Source organism: Prosopis cineraria, unplaced genomic scaffold (genome assembly GCF_029017545.1).
Source record: "Prosopis cineraria cultivar Desert tree isolate PC_DT_omini unplaced genomic scaffold, ASM2901754v1 PC1, whole genome shotgun sequence".
Taxonomy (NCBI): domain Eukaryota; kingdom Viridiplantae; phylum Streptophyta; class Magnoliopsida; order Fabales; family Fabaceae; genus Prosopis; species Prosopis cineraria.
In genome coordinates this window covers 50,524,740-50,540,488 of record NW_026555332.1, presented here as the reverse complement: position 1 = coordinate 50,540,488, position 15,749 = coordinate 50,524,740, and the positions used below count along the sequence as shown (strand labels likewise).

Genomic DNA, 15,749 nt, shown 5'->3' with positions numbered 1-15,749 from the left:
CTAAAACGTTATTGGCTGGATTGTTGGAATTTTTTTTTTTTTCCGCCCGACCTCTTTCGAATCCAGTGCCCTTTAGAGAAAAACAATTTATTCATTTAAGAATTAAGCGTTCTGAATTCAATCCACCTTAATCATTTTTTACTACCTACTCCTAGCTATCTAAATTAAATTTAGATTACTTAAATCCTTGATTTTACAAATCCATTAAAAAAAAAAACTACTAGAATTCAAAAATAAGAAATATAAAACCGAAATGTCTATATTTGGTAATATCCCAAAGACCAAATAGTAAGAGAACAATCAAGAAACTAACGTGCACAATAAACACTTTAATCATTAAATATCAATTTTATTTTCTAATCTAATTATTAATAGGATTACAAGTATAAAATCATGTTTCTAACAAACGAACAAAATTCGCAACCTTCTGGACTCCGATTTTGCGCCTGTAGAATTTAGTCCTCTGATTTAAAAACCTTTCAGAGGAGTTAGCCAAGAGATTCAAACGTTGAGCTTGATGAAAATTAGCAACTCAATTACACTTGGTCAGCCTGAGGACTTTATGCTTAGACATTAAAATGCAATAACTTTGGCGCAACGCTAACAACTTCGTGGCCGAACTTCCCTTCCAATACTTTCCTGGGAGACATGCCATGTTTACTGGCAGCAATTGCTTTTCTGATTCATGAAGATTGCTTCTCGGCTTTCAATTTAACTTTGATTTACTCTTTCGTCTTGTGGGATTTGGAAAATCTCATAGGTCCATGAGAAGCTGCCTTATCCTTCTTAGTACTCTTCGGCTTTACTTTTTTCATCCCACCACCACTGAGACCTTTTTTCTTACTACTCAAGTTGCCCTTCTTACTTCTTCTTCCTTCAGGACTTCCTTTCTTTGAATTATTATTATAAGAATGCCTAGCTCTTTTAGCAAAATTTGATTCATGATTGCTACGAGACTTGACAGGATCATTTAAGCTCGGCAAGTGAGTCACAAATTTCTTCTCCCTCTTTCTCTTTTTAAGTTTGCCTGCACCATTCTCCTGAGAATCTGATTTCTTAGGCTTCTTCCTTTGCTCTGCCTCTGGCCTATGATAGAAGGGAGAAATTATAAAAACGAGGATCAGATCGAGACTGTTACCACAGATTTTGTAGGACCAAGGATGGCATTCAAATAAAACAACGATTAAATAATAAAATTAGTTAACAAGCAATTGAAGCTATACCCCTCGGCAGAAGGCCCTCCAGGCATATGTTCTGTATCATTCTTGACATCTTCCATTGTACTTGATCTGCCATGGCGGTTCTGGAGGGCAGCGTGGCAACACAGTGAAATTAAATGTTTAAAATTGGTCAGCATTTACCATTTACCTAAAATAAAACGAACTTCAAAATAATACAAATTTCAGACAAAACTCCATCAATCAAACAGATCCAATGGATGCATAAAATAAATCGTGTAGCCGGCATATAAATAAGACAAGGAAAAATTCACCTTAAAAAAGACAAAGGAAAAAAAGGGAGAAAATCTAAATAAGAGATGAATTATATTATTGTTTAAAGCTCCAAAACAGAAGGATGACTCTCAAGGGGGGGGGGGAAGCCAAACCAGAGACCAAATGTATAGTCTGGCCCCACATCAACTTAGTGACAATTAGTAAATTAATAAACGGTTTTTATTATGGAAGCAAAGAAGAATGTGGATTATATATTGTTCGTTGCCTGAATTCAGTCACTTTTTTTTTTTTTTTTTGGTGGCCAATGAAAAAAGACTGATTTGGAATTTGTGACTTCAAGGCATTTGAACTTCAAAGTCCACATGTCCAAAAAAATTGAGCTTTTGCATAAGATGCTGTCACATAAGAATAGCCTCAGGCTGAGCTTAAGGTATAGCAGTGGTCTCATAACTAGTACAAAACAGAATACCTCTAGTACCGTCGTAATAAAACCCATGTATTTCCCCGGAGTAACCGCCTTGACAGCTGCAGCTCCACACTTCCTTGTTATTATCTCAAATATGACAGTGACCTGCAGAAAACCAACACAAAGGAACACATGGGTTTTTAGAGTGCAGACTATAGAGACATGTTACACAGTCCAATCTAATTAAGCACACAACCAAGCATTTATTAGAATTTTACAATCATAACGCTAAAATTTGCACATACCTTTGATCTAAAATGATGTCTTGAGACAGACGACCAGGGGAGGACTTCAGTTACAATATCTGAGAGGAAGTTGTGCAGATCTTTTGCTTGTACGCAGGAGACCATCACTTTTACAAAGCCCAACACAGCCTGTACAAGATGTAAGTCAACGCAGAAGTTGTTATGTAGAGATCCTCTAAAAGTATTCTGACTTTCAAAGTAGAGTAGGGAAACACTCACCTTTATGACTTCAACAGCTTTAGCGTGCAGCAAAGATAAAAGAGATGGCACAAGGTTAGACACTGAGAGAAAGATGTCTATATCCTTGTACGCCAAAACAGACAGTGCAGACACTGCCCCACTTTGTATATGCGGAGATGAACCAGTAAGATACCCAATTATCTGAAAATTGTAGAGTGTTAACCACTTACTCCCCCTGTTAAAAAATGTAAGGCATTTTTAACCAAATCTCACCCTCCAATATAGTTACCTACTTTTAAACTAATCCTATCTTTTCACATTTACCTGTATTAAACACCCTACAATAAGTATAAAGTCATTATCAATAGCGACACTTTTCAAAAAAAGGCAATGGCTACACCTCAAAACATCCAACTCCTCAAAAAATGCCTTACATTTTTTAACGGAGGGAGTGTTAGTTACTACAGATGCATAAGAAAAACAAGTGAAATTAAACAACAGCACAGCCAAGTCCAATAGTGCGATGACAAAATAAAGATTTGGAAAGAGCGTAAAAATATGATTTCATTGCATACACCTATTTTTTAGTTTATATAAACACGCAAATACATATATATCAGAACATAATCAACTCTAAACCAAGTAACTTCTGAAAAAGTAATGCTCCCAAAGAAATGTACATCAACTGATCAAAGTGAAATACACTATGCACTTACCATATTAATGAGTTTATGATATGGTTCAGTTGGGCCACCATATGGTAAGTCTCTCAACGTGGAACCAATATCAAGGAGCACATCATAAGCTTGTTTCCTAGCTCCATCATTGCCCTACAAATTACAATTGGTTGTCAGTTTATGAAACCCACCACTTTTCCTCTTTTATTTGAAATAACAGACCAAACTTAAATCTGTGAAGTTTTGACAAGTACATCAACAACATTCACTTAAATCTTACATCCTTTAACGTGAGAATTATTTCATTGAGAATTAAAAAGGCCTTTGAGTCCACCTCCTCCTCAAAGCTCATCTGCAAAGTTCAGGAATCTACTTCAGTATGCTAGACAGTTAAAACATGACCCCAAAGTAAAAGCCATGAAGAAAATTTTGGATTTGATTGAAAAACTATAAATAAAGACACCTAACAAGTGAAAAGTCAATTGTATAAGTAATCATGATACAAAGCTCTCTAATGTCAGCCAAACTAGCCTTAACTATTCTGGTCAAATAAGCTCCCAGACTGGCTTGGTTTAGATACAATCCGGACCCATGGTCATTTTCTTTCCCTCTTAAAGGCCCAACCAGTTATTTGATCTAGCTTGAACAAATTACAGCAAATTAATTTATCTTAATTGAACAGAATTCTGACCTTCACCATGTGTATCATCAAAGTATGAAAACAAGCAAATCGACTTCTAAGACATGCAAAATCACTTGGAGGCCTCTGATTCAGCAAGAAATCAATCAGCTCTCCATATCGGGAAGACCAAAAAGATGTGTGTTCCTGCATCAAGCAGCAACAGTGATGAAACTGGAAGCAAAAACAAAGGCTATGAAACATAAGAATCTTGTGCATTAGTAGACCTCCAAAATTTTGCTCAAAGTGCAGTATGCCTCATGATGAATGTGCTCATTAGCTGCCTAAATAGCATTCATTTAAGTAAAAGGTCAAACCATAAGGGATAGTCAAAAGAACTATTAAAAAACTGTAAAAACAAAAAGGAAACGTCTGTCACTTATAAATACCTGAAAAGAGTTTATAGTTAAAGCATAAATCATCTCAACAAGATCATCCTTCGCTCCTTCAACAAGAGATGATGCCAATTCCAATATCAGGTGCCTGAACAAATAAGTAATTATGACCATTCAGTGATTTCATAATTACATAAAAGACATGAGTTAGTTTTCAGCAACTAGGATAGTTGGGCTCTCCAACTCAAATATCATAGTCTGAATGCCAATGCCAACAGTGAACATGTATCATCTGCTATGAGATAAGAAGTTTAGTACAAGAGTAACATAAAATGAAGGCTACTAAAGTTCAAAATCAGTAAAAGGACAGAATTTACAGATTGGTATTTATAATGAATCGATGAATTATTTCCTGTTTATGTTAGGAAGTAATAGTTATTAGCTTGGACTTAAAAAATAATTATCCCAGCACAATCATCCCTCTCAAACAAGGTACTTTGCTGAAGATTTTAAGGCTTCAATGAGAAAATAACCTGTGTTAAAAGATAAATTAACAAGAATGCTCAGTATTCTTCTAGTTCTATGCTTCTTAACAATATAAAACAGAAAAGACAAGGAAAGTAATGTGGATGCTATCAACAAGTCATTCCAACTTTAGAAAGAGATGAACATTAAATGCAAAACTGAGATCATACGTGAACTATTGCCATCATATAAAAATCCAAACTGCCAAGCATGGCCACTGATTCAATTATCCTTGTAAAATTAAATTTTCACAGTTACCTTTGAGAATCTCTCTCTGCGTCACTTGGTTCACTATCTAAAGTTTGACTGTCATTCTTCAGCTCTTTGGATTTACTTTCGTAGTCAATAAATTGAAACCTTTTAAGTAATGACGCAAGAATTTCTTTAGTTACAGAAGAATCAGTGATAGAAGCCAGACATCCAATAGCTCCCTGAAAAAGGGGGGGAAATCAAATAATTCAAATTACTTGTACCCTGTCTATAAACACAAATAATCAGGAAATTGCTTAAAGAAAAATCCGACAGAAATTGAAAAGAGTGCGTGATAAGATACAAAACCATAATGACAACACCAATAATTATCATCATCATTATCATTAAGGTTAAGGAGAACTAGAAAGTAATGTTTCCAGCCAAGAAAATGACACCTAATAGTTTACATGCTACGTTGACTTGAAACTCCGTGAATAAATATTCTTTAGAATGGCAATGATGCCAACAAATTCTTGATTATGGGATCTATTCAATGACATGTGAAGAAGAGGTCTTATCTAAGACGAGCTAAATAAGTGATAAAAGTACAACCTTTAAACAAATGTGATTCTCACAGTGTGAATTTACAAATAAGTCTGTTAGTACACTAAGCAATTGATTAGAACAAGATGCCAGAGCCTTGACGTTTCTAGTGGCTTCTTTCTTTGAGTAAGAAGGTAACATTCCATCCTCCATCCAAGAATCTTCCACTGCATAGCAGTTTGACACGCTCTTTTTCTGGCTTGCAGTTCTGTTTTCATTTACAAGAATCTGCACAAAAATTAAGAGTGTGTAAGAACAGTACTCTTTTTGGGGTGGGAAGCTAGATCATATAGACCTATCTTTGGAAGGAAAGAGACCTGTAATGCCATGGAAATATTTTCATGCATAGAGGGGTTCTTCTTGAGGAAAGTAATAAGAACATCAGACAGACTAGAAAACTTCTGGGAAGTATCAGTTGCATGACGACAAAAGCTAGGCAGCAATGCCAAGAGCTCATGCGCTCGAACCTGCAGATCTTGGCTAATGGCTGACTTTTTGTCTGGAAGAAAGGTTAAAAAGCCATTTATAAGTTGGTAAAATTGCTGACGCATGATAAACAAGATAACTACAAAGGATGGACATTTTAGACAAAACAGAAGATTATCCACTTTACTCAACCAAATTATTCATGATCAAATAATTGTTATCACTGTCAGGAAAACCGGACCAAACCAGCCTGCCTAAAATTAGTCAAAAACAACACCTCAAGGACCAGCCAGTTTTCAAATTTTGTTACAGCACAATTCATCTAGGACATCTGAAAAACAAAGAATTGAAGGCAATAGGAGAAAGTGGAAGTTGAAAAAAGGAAAGAATAAAGGGAAAAAGAATGCACAGGAAGCAAAGTGTGTGGTCGGTAATTTTTGGACGCTCTCTACACCATGCTCCATATCTCAGCAGCACCTCATTCATCAACTATCAAGGTGTTTGGACAAAATTGCTACTTCTACCATTGGGTTCTTGATATAACGTGGGAAGCTGGAAAGTTTTATATTAATTACTCTTAGATATTATCAGTAGTTTTCCGTATTGTTCAATTCAAAAATGACTTCTCAAACACGTTAAGAAATATGGAATTGGTAATTCAATATTTAAAATTTATTAGTCTTTACGAACAGTGAATCATTGAGTGGTAAGGAACTCAACAGCTATCAAAAGGAGTTTCGAATTCAACCATTCCTAAATTGGGGCCCACCCTGGCTTGAATCCAAACTAGCTGACATTACAAATATTGAATGGATTGTTACCAAAAAAAAAAAAATCATAGTATTTATCTGTCATGTTATAATCTTTTATATAGAAAAATTTTGAAAACATATTTACTCATTACTAGTTCGAACATGGTTCAAGTATGGTCAGTCCTAAAAGCTTATAAAGCACCGATACTTCAAATTACCCCACATATTACCGATACTTCTTCGATATTCAAATATTATTTTTTTAATTTTAAAAAATTTTAATTTTTGATACGCATTCGATACTTCTAGATTGCTAGTTGATACTTCAAGGCTATTTTTAAGAAATTAATTTTTTTAAATACTTGCAATATTAATCTTTTTAATTCCTAATATATTTCTGTGATTTGCTTTAAAGTCAAAAATTAGATGTTCCTTTAAAAAATAAGTTTCGGATATAATAAAAGGATCGAAATCATATTTTTTAATTATAAAAACCTAGGGATATAATCTTTTGGCATATAACCCCTAAGTAGGAAACTATTATCAAAGACTAGACGGTAGGCAAAAGGTAGAGATGGAATAAAAGAACAATAAATGTTTATGTTTTGCTTGGTGTTACTATAAAGGACTATACATGTATGCTAGTTTGTATATTTTCTAAATTGAAATTATATTTTTAATGTTTTTATGATTTTTTTATAAATATATTTGCACATATCAGAAACATATCATATCCTATACTTTTTAAAATAAAAGTATCATCGTATATCCGATACACAAATCAGTATGTGTGCATCATAGCTAAAAACCATGAAGGCAGGAACCGCTATTTTCCTTAGTTCAATGTCTGACCCAACTTTAAAAAAATTGATTACAATATGATTACCTTTTTCTATATTTTTATCCAGTAAAACAAAAATAAGGAAATCATATTTTAGAAGAATAAAACTAACTAATAAGCTGAAGATGATGAAAAGAATGACAGAGTACCTCTACGACTAGCCTGCTTAAAGGACTTCGCAAGAGGCATGATATGATCCATGTAGCATGTAAGGGTTGCTCCAGCAACATAGCACTTCAAAATAGGTACCAGCCAGATATTTGAATAACTCAAGTCGTGTTCATCAAGAGATATAGGCACAAGCATAAGAATCCTCTCTGGCCCCATAGCAAAAACAGCAGCACCAAAACATTTCTGGAGCTGCACAATTATGAAAAGCAGAAAAAACAATAATCAGCAGACATAGTTTGGGTATGAAATGGATTAAAATACATTAAACATTACAAGTTTAACACAGCAGGGACAATTGCAGGAAGAAAGAAGAACGTCAAAAATCTCAAACCAGTCAACCGATCCATGACAAATTTATCCACTTGGAATATTATAATAAATGAGATATACAAGTATCCTACAAAAACTGATCCTAAAATTTAATATTAGACAACGGATGACTATTGTTTCATCTCATCCCAGAACCCTACCCAGTAACTTCTAAGAGGCAAAATTTAACAAACACTTCACTAGAAGGAAAATAAATGACACCAAAAACAGGTAAATTTTAGGGGAACTGATACTTGGGTCCCAAAAAATCAACTACTTCACAGTTAAGACTCAAGACCCAAAAAATTTTCTCAAAATCGAATTGCAAATACTAATTTAGACAGTTGCAAATATGAGTCTCAATTGTAACCCAAGTGTTTTAAGTATCATGAATAACTTGGGAGTAATTCACAACTGAGATTCTCATATTTGTAACTATCTGAATCAATATTTGTAACTTATCTTTTAGCAAAATTTTTTGAAAATTAAATGATATTAAATTGAAGTTTTGGGACTTGGTTTCATTCCCCCTAAAATTCACCCAAGGTTTAGAATAACTGAGGAAACTACATATACGGGAAAAAGAAAAGGTGGAAACATGAAGCATTAGTTGCACACTAAAACTGTAAGGCCAGATCAACATCACAGAAGCCAAGAAAATCTCCAGTCAGTACTTACATACTCCACGCTCATCCCACCTTCAGAATTGTAGGCCATCAAGTCAGCAAATTTAAGCACAATATTCCTCATAAGCACAAACGAGATTTCCCCTACAATCGAGAATAAATAAGCAATTAACACTATGTCTAACCCCCCTCCTCCAAAAACAAAAGAACAAAAATTATCACTGAAAGAGGGGGAAAGTACAATAGCAGAGCATAGACATTATCATCAATAATTATTCTATGGATAAAAACAGTAAGCGACTGTAAAAATAGAAAGTCCCATACCAAGCTCAAGAAACAAAACAGATATGACAGAGAGAATATGCTCATTTGGAATTCCAACACCACTTGAAATGGCATTCTCAAAAACAGCGCATGTTGATTTCAACGCACTGCTTTCAAAACTATCCCCACTCCTACCACAGGATAATTGATCTGTATCAATTAATAAGCTCAGTGGGTGCACATGACGCTTCAGCACATCCTTCAAAATACTTGAAGCTTGTGATGCAGTGTTTGTCTCAGAAGTTAGAAGACCTAAGTTCAACATTGACAGCTTGAATCAGACCACTACATACTTGAGAGGATGCATAGAAGCAAGCACACATGTAACATTTGAATAAATAAACTAAGAAAGAATATACATGAATCCCCATTAATATTCTATATAATCACTTGCTAGATAGAAAAACACTTTTAGATGATGTATGAAGCCTATTAATAAGTGAGTTCAGCAAGAGTTAGATAGAAGATGGATTTTTTAGAATCTTCCTCCAAGTGGAAAATGGCAAATTATTGCTTCTACATTACAATGAAAATGTTTTAGTGGGCATAAGATATATTAATAAAACCAATAAAACCAATATTTGACCTTCTTTAACAGTTGAAGGTTTTCGGATGATTGGTTTCTTAATAAGGTAAAAGTTTCAAAATCAGTTAGCATGGGTGGGCCTACAGTTCCTCACACTTCAAGCAGAAAGGCTTTTGCTCAAGTGGCATGACAGATATTAATTAAACTATTATTAGGTCTTCTTCAAAACCATAAGCTTTTGGGATAGTTGGTAGCTTGCCAGAATGAAAGTTCTTGGTTTAAATGATACAGAGAAGGACCCAATTTGAATCTAAAGGTAACTATTCATCTTCTTGAATGAAAACAAATAATGAATAGAAGTATTGCAGCCTTCTGGTGTAGTGTGTTAGTGATATTTGAATGACAAATATAGTAAAGTGAACTAGAGAAGGCAACCTAGGATGTTTTCTATGACAGAGTAATAACATCCCTGAAAATTATGTAATTCTAGAATGCAATAATTCAAGTCAAATAAAACAGACAAAAGCAAGTGCCAAGAATTCCAGTTTAACTATATGAAATTTGAGGATGGAGAGGAAATAAAGAGACCTAGAGCAAGCCTGAACATAATCAAATGACAAAATTGTTACATTCAATTATCATGTAGCCATGTAGGAATAAGAAGTATACATACCCATTACAGAACTACAAACAAGAGGAAGATTCTTGATCCAAGAGCTTGATTGTCCAATATGAAGCATGTCCAATGCACGGCTTAACAAGGTTGCTGCACAAATCACAGTATCCAAGGGGTTTTTATCTCCCAAAGACACATATGAAGTAAGACAAACTGTAATGTTCTCTGTCTCTATAACTATGTTTTCAGATCTTGAAGCTTCAAAAATAGCCTCAATAATTTTAAGAGCATGCCTTGTAAGTGCCGAGAACTGGGAATCAATTAATTTATGCATTTCTGAAAGCACCTTTGAAATGACTTTTGCAGAAAGACAAGGAGCAGTAAGCTTAAGTACATTTAGCACATAAAGGACCTCCATGTGTTCAGGTTTGGAAGACATATCATCTTTAGGTCCATCACCGGTCCTTGAAGTGACTAAGTTCATAGCCAAAGGCATGTAACTTCTCAGCACTGACAAAACGAACTTGCTTGCTTCCATAACAACTCTGGAAGATTGGAAAGACTTGAAAACCTTTTCAAGAGACTCTTGAGCACATCTTCGTACCTGAAAGAAACCAACCAGCAGAAGTACATGAAGTTATGAACTGAATTTGTTTGATTCTACTAATGATTTGATCTACTCTTTGACCAAAAATATTGCAAAATCAATTATCTAAACAGAACCAGCTAAAAAAGAAAAACGCAAAAAGACCAAAACAACAGAATAAGAAAGAACCAAATCAGTTTCTAACAAGTTCGATTCGACCATACAACTTGGTCAAATTGAATTTGATTGCATTTCAGATATGACCTATTTCAACATTAAGGTTCATCAAAGGATCCAAAAATGAAGGAAGCAATCCAATAAATACACCTAGGTGCCATTTAAATGGTGAGGGCAAAATGCTGTCGGAAAAAATCAAACAAAATAAGATTGATCAGTTTAATGCGTAACACTTGTTCTTAAATTTTACAAGCTTAAGAAGGTGGTGAGTTTTCCTCCATATGGCATTGCAAGCAAGGAAAAAAGTGCAGGTCTTCAGATTTTCTTCTTCCAGACAAGAGCTCTATTCTTTGAGACATAGTTAGGGATAGTAATCTTAGCAGGTCTTATACATTGTCCGTCTGTATCATCATGAAATAACGATACTAAAAGACCACTAATTCCAATAAAGAATAAAACTTGTTATCATATGGACTAAATTACTTGCACCGTTACACGTCAATACCCGAATTAACCATTCAGAGGAATGTGTACGACAATGGGCAGTGAAAGAGCTGATGTCTTGAATAATGTGAGAACAGAAATTAGATTGAATGTTAGGTTTTGCAATGAGACTACGGAACATGGGCACGAAATTATGGATAATTAAACATCTTGATATGCATAGTTGCATAAACAAAAAAATGCGAAAAATGATAACAGTAACATAGGAATACCTTGGGACGCTTGTCGATGGAAAACTTCATCAGTGCTTCGAAACCCAATCTGACAGTGTCCCAAAGCTCCAAGTCACAAGACGCCACCAAAACCCCTAAACACTTGACCGCAGCCCTCACGCTAGAGACAGCCAGTCCCTCCCCTTCCCTCTCAGCCACCTTGACCAATACTTCAACCGCATCACTTGCCCTGGCGGGCGCAATTCCACCGGGTTGCACCAGAGGGAGGTCGATAGCCAGGAAAGACAAGAGTGCGGAAAGGGCAGTAGGGTCCAAGGAATCAGACGAAGACGCAGTATCAAGTGCAGAGATAGTGGCGGCAAAGTAAGCCGGCGGCGTGAGAGGGAGGGACTCGGCAGTAAGATTGGAACGCATGGCTGCAGCGGTGGCGAGAAGGTGGCGATGCTGCGGCGCGGCGGAGTTGGCGTAACGGTCCATGAGCTGTTGGCAAATGTCTGAGCCATCCTTGAACAATTCTGTGCGTTCTTCTTCCATGATGAAAAGATTTTTACTTGATTTATCACCCTGTCTATATTTTCAATCCCTGCACTCCCGCCGGTGGAGTGGAAGAAGGGGAGAGAGTGCCCAAGAGGCGAGGGTTTAGTCAAGGGGTTTTAGGCTGTGTTTGATTCGCTGGAGGGGAGGTACCTTGTTTGGTTAAAGAGGTGGAATGATCTTAAATGACCTTATACTTGATTTGGAAGGAGAAGGGAGGGGGTGTCCACTAATTTATCATTATATTCTTGTATCTAAATTTTATATTTTTTAATTATTCTTTATGTAAATTAATTTTATACCTTAATCTAAATTACACAGCTTTTTTTAATTTAAAACTAAATTATTTTATTTATTAATTTTCAAATTAATTTTAATATTTTAATAGTTTTAAAAATATGCAAGAAAAGTGGTTCACAAAGTCAGTCTCTTCCCCACGTCTTTTTCCTCAATCATTCGTTACGTGTCTCTCGACCCATTGCTCGATCTCTCGCCCCCTGCTCCTGGCTCCCTCGCCCTCGCCCTGGCCCTCGTCCTCGCCCTTTGCTCCTGGCTCCCTCGCTCTCCCCCATCGTTCTCGCTCTCTCCCTTCACTCACTCCATTAAATTGCTACATCTTCTCAAGTCACAACAACACCCTCCATCATACTTATCATGCTCTCTTTCTTCCCTTCTCACCAAAGTATTGTTTTTCGATCTCTAATTCTGTTTTAATTAGCTTATAAAAAATATGAATGATTGTTATTGATTGAATTATGATTGTCACCATAGACTACAACTTGAATAGGGATGGTAGACTGCAACTCAAACGGCAAAGGGAAGGAGTGCTAGTGAGGAGATGAGTTATTAAGGGCGAGATGATCAGAAATTTTAACTCCTCTTCAAAAAACTTCAAATTAAAGGTGAGCAATATGAGGTCCTCTCCCCTCCAAAACTCTGAATTAAACACATCCTTAAAAATTTAAAATTAATTATTATAATATATATATATATATATATAATATATATGTTATGTTTTTCTCTTAATATTTTATTTATTGATCTGTTTCATAACGAGTTCGATGCTCATCTAAGTACCAAAACACTATCATTTTGCAAGATTTTCTTTTTAAATCGCAAAATTATTATTATTATAATAAATAAATATTATAAAATTACTATTCTAACATTTAATAGATAAATAAATTTAACTTGTTAAAACTTGACATAAACAATTTATATATAAATTTTGATATAAACAGTTCAGAGCTGTATTAAAAAAATTGTAACTATAACTACAAATATTTTATAAAGTATTTTTTTATTTTATTGATATTGTACAATTGTTCATCTATGAGAGATAATATCATTCAAAATATGATCAAGTATTAAATATAAGTATTTTTCTAAATAAGAATTTAAATATTGATTTGTTACATTTTTGCTAAACTCAACCCTTATTCTGCATTCTTTAAGTCATTTTTTTATTACAGTCCATTCAGACCAAAATTTTTGTTTGAACTGTTTGGATCATATTTTAACATATTAATGTTTATTTATTAAATATTAAAATAAAAACTTTTAAAGTGGTTTTTTTTGTTATTGTAACAATTTTGTGGGTTAAAAAAAATTGACGCTGCAAAAGGTCGATGTTTTGGTGCCAAGCACCAAAACAAAATCCTTCAGAAACGAGGCGGAGCCCAGCCTTTATTTAACTAATAACAAACTTAGGATAACTATAAGCCCTTATATCTTGATACGACTACTACATAAATAAGACTCATGGGAAGTTCAGGGAGGATGTTACATTCAATACATTGAGTCAAATCGTACTTCGCTGACAAATCAACACTCTCATTGCTTTCATGGAACACATGTTGCACTATAATTTGCTGATCCTGAGTGATAACTTTAACAACATGGCACATCCGCCATTGTTGAGAACTATTATTTTCTTGTGCCACTTGGAACTCATGAACCACAGAGGAAGAGTTATCCTCCACAATCTGTTTAGTCAAATTGAGTCTACAAGCTACTTCTGAGCCATGATGGAAACTCCATAATGTAATGCTGTGTTTAGATTAGCAGAGAATTTGATTTCGATTTAGTTAAGGTCCTCTTCTAAATATACAACAAAATTTAAATTTTATTACAATTCATTTCTCATTTCAAATTTCCTTTACATCCCAGTTAATTATTTAAAATTTTAATTAATTCAAATATTTTATTCACTCCGCATTGCATTTTATTATTGATACTCCAATGACTCATTTATATTTTTGCATATCTTATTAATTAAAATACAAATAAATTTATCATTTTTATTTTTTTTATTTTCATTTCAAATCTCCACTCATCTAGTTTCTTCATTTAAAATTTTGAATACAAAATTATTCAAATACATGGATTTTGGACTTGATATTTAGAATGTAATTTTTTAAATATAAAATTTAAATTTTTTTCACCAGTGAAATATAAAATTTAAATTTAAATTTGTTAATATAAACATTATCTTAAAAATTTATCATACTTGAATTCATGTAATAATAGGAAAGTTTTTCGTCAGACATAAATAGGAAAGTTTAACTTTCCCGAATAATGCTCGGAGGGTGTTGTGATGATTATTTATCAGATATAAATCGGGCCAATTGCAGGAAGACTTTTATTTTCGGGCTTCTACATAAGCCTGACAGAAAGCTTGAGCTCGCTCCACCTCATGCCAAATCTAACACCCATGTCCGTGTTGAGAAAAAAAATATTTAAAAAAAGAAAACAAGAGGATGCATTGTGAATATAGCATAGAAATCTAAGTCAATCTACTCAATTAAATTGTTAAACCAATCAATATCTTCATCAAATTAATAAAATATTTTATTCATGATCAATTTGATCCTCGTTCAATCATGATTTTAACTATTAGCTATTGATCAATTCAGTAAACCCAATTTCCGGTACTCTGATTATGAATAGATTGGAGGCGTGCATGGACTATGGAGGGGTCAATATGAGGCATTCAACTTTCAGCGTGTGTGTATCACTTGAACTGCAACGTGCATTCTTGATGCATTTAAAAACCATGACAGATTTACCCGTACCTTACTTGACATATCTCCAGTCATTTTATAGTACACGGATTTAACAAAAAATTAAAACAACCAGCACGACGATAGGAATTAGTTGAAGATCAAGTCGTGAGTAAAGATGCACATAGATTTTTACAAAGAAAAAAGGAAAGCACGTAGAAATAAATACATCAACAATATAGTGTCTAGTTTGATAGTATGGAATATTGAATATAAAATAATGAGAATGAAAGTAAAGCTCTAAAAATAGATTATCTAGTGTTTGAATAGATTTCCTTGTGAAAGTCACTTGCGCCAAAAATGCTTCGAACTGGGTTCCACCATACTCTGTTATTCCTGATTGAGTCTAGCCATACTCAAAGTTTCTGATTGATAACACACAGACATATTTGACGAAAGCATAAAATACTATCTCACACAACTAAAATCGTCCTGTATACGAAACAATATATCATGTTAAATTTTAGATTAGCACTGAGCTTAGGCTTTCGTGGCGGCCTTCGCATTATGGGAAGCAAGACCACAAGAAATGGCTGAGATTGCATTGTCTTAAACACGCGATCGAGTGAGGGTGGGATTTTGGTGGGCGTCAGTGTCTCTGACCAACTGATGCACAAAACAACTCCCACAATGATGAGGATGACACAGAGAGTCGCAAGGGGACACAAATGCCCGCAAAAACTTCCACCCCCCAACGCACATAATATATTCAACATTTTAACTGTGCTCTTCAAAACCCGTATGATTAGCTCCTTTGAATTTCCCC

At 34.6% G+C, this 15,749-nt stretch overlaps 1 protein-coding gene across 2 annotated transcripts; it reads right to left on the bottom strand.

Moving 5' to 3' along the window:
* Positions 1–241: 241 nt before the first annotated feature.
* LOC129315791 (uncharacterized) lies at positions 242–12,100 on the bottom strand. Of its 2 annotated transcripts, XM_054959847.1 has the most exons (18): positions 11,427–12,100; positions 10,005–10,551; positions 8,806–9,057; positions 8,534–8,625; positions 7,525–7,735; positions 5,674–5,855; positions 5,366–5,584; positions 4,820–4,992; positions 4,091–4,184; positions 3,929–3,985; positions 3,714–3,848; positions 3,303–3,374; positions 3,062–3,175; positions 2,385–2,546; positions 2,166–2,294; positions 1,924–2,025; positions 1,224–1,303; positions 242–1,086 (listed from the first exon to the last, which is right to left on the bottom strand). In XM_054959847.1, exons 1-18 carry the CDS (start codon positions 11,919–11,921, stop codon positions 723–725), a joined length of 3,480 nt encoding a protein of 1,159 aa, XP_054815822.1. In that variant the 5' UTR covers positions 11,922–12,100; the 3' UTR covers positions 242–722. The 2 variants fall into 2 exon arrangements, with proteins under 2 accessions (XP_054815822.1, XP_054815831.1); XM_054959856.1 differs by lacking the exon at positions 3,929–3,985.
* Positions 12,101–15,749: the final 3,649 nt, after the last annotated feature.

Coding starts and splice junctions, on each gene's coding strand:
- LOC129315791 (XM_054959847.1), bottom strand. CDS start 11,921: ATGGAAGAAGAACGCACAGAATTGTTCAAGGATGGCTCAGACATTTGC. Junction 9,058..10,004: donor TGTTTGTAGTTCTGTAATGG/GTATGTATACTT, acceptor TGTTGAACTTAG/GTCTTCTAACTTCTGAGACA. Junction 3,986..4,090: donor TAACTATAAACTCTTTTCAG/GTATTTATAAGT, acceptor AATGCTATTTAG/GCAGCTAATGAGCACATTCA.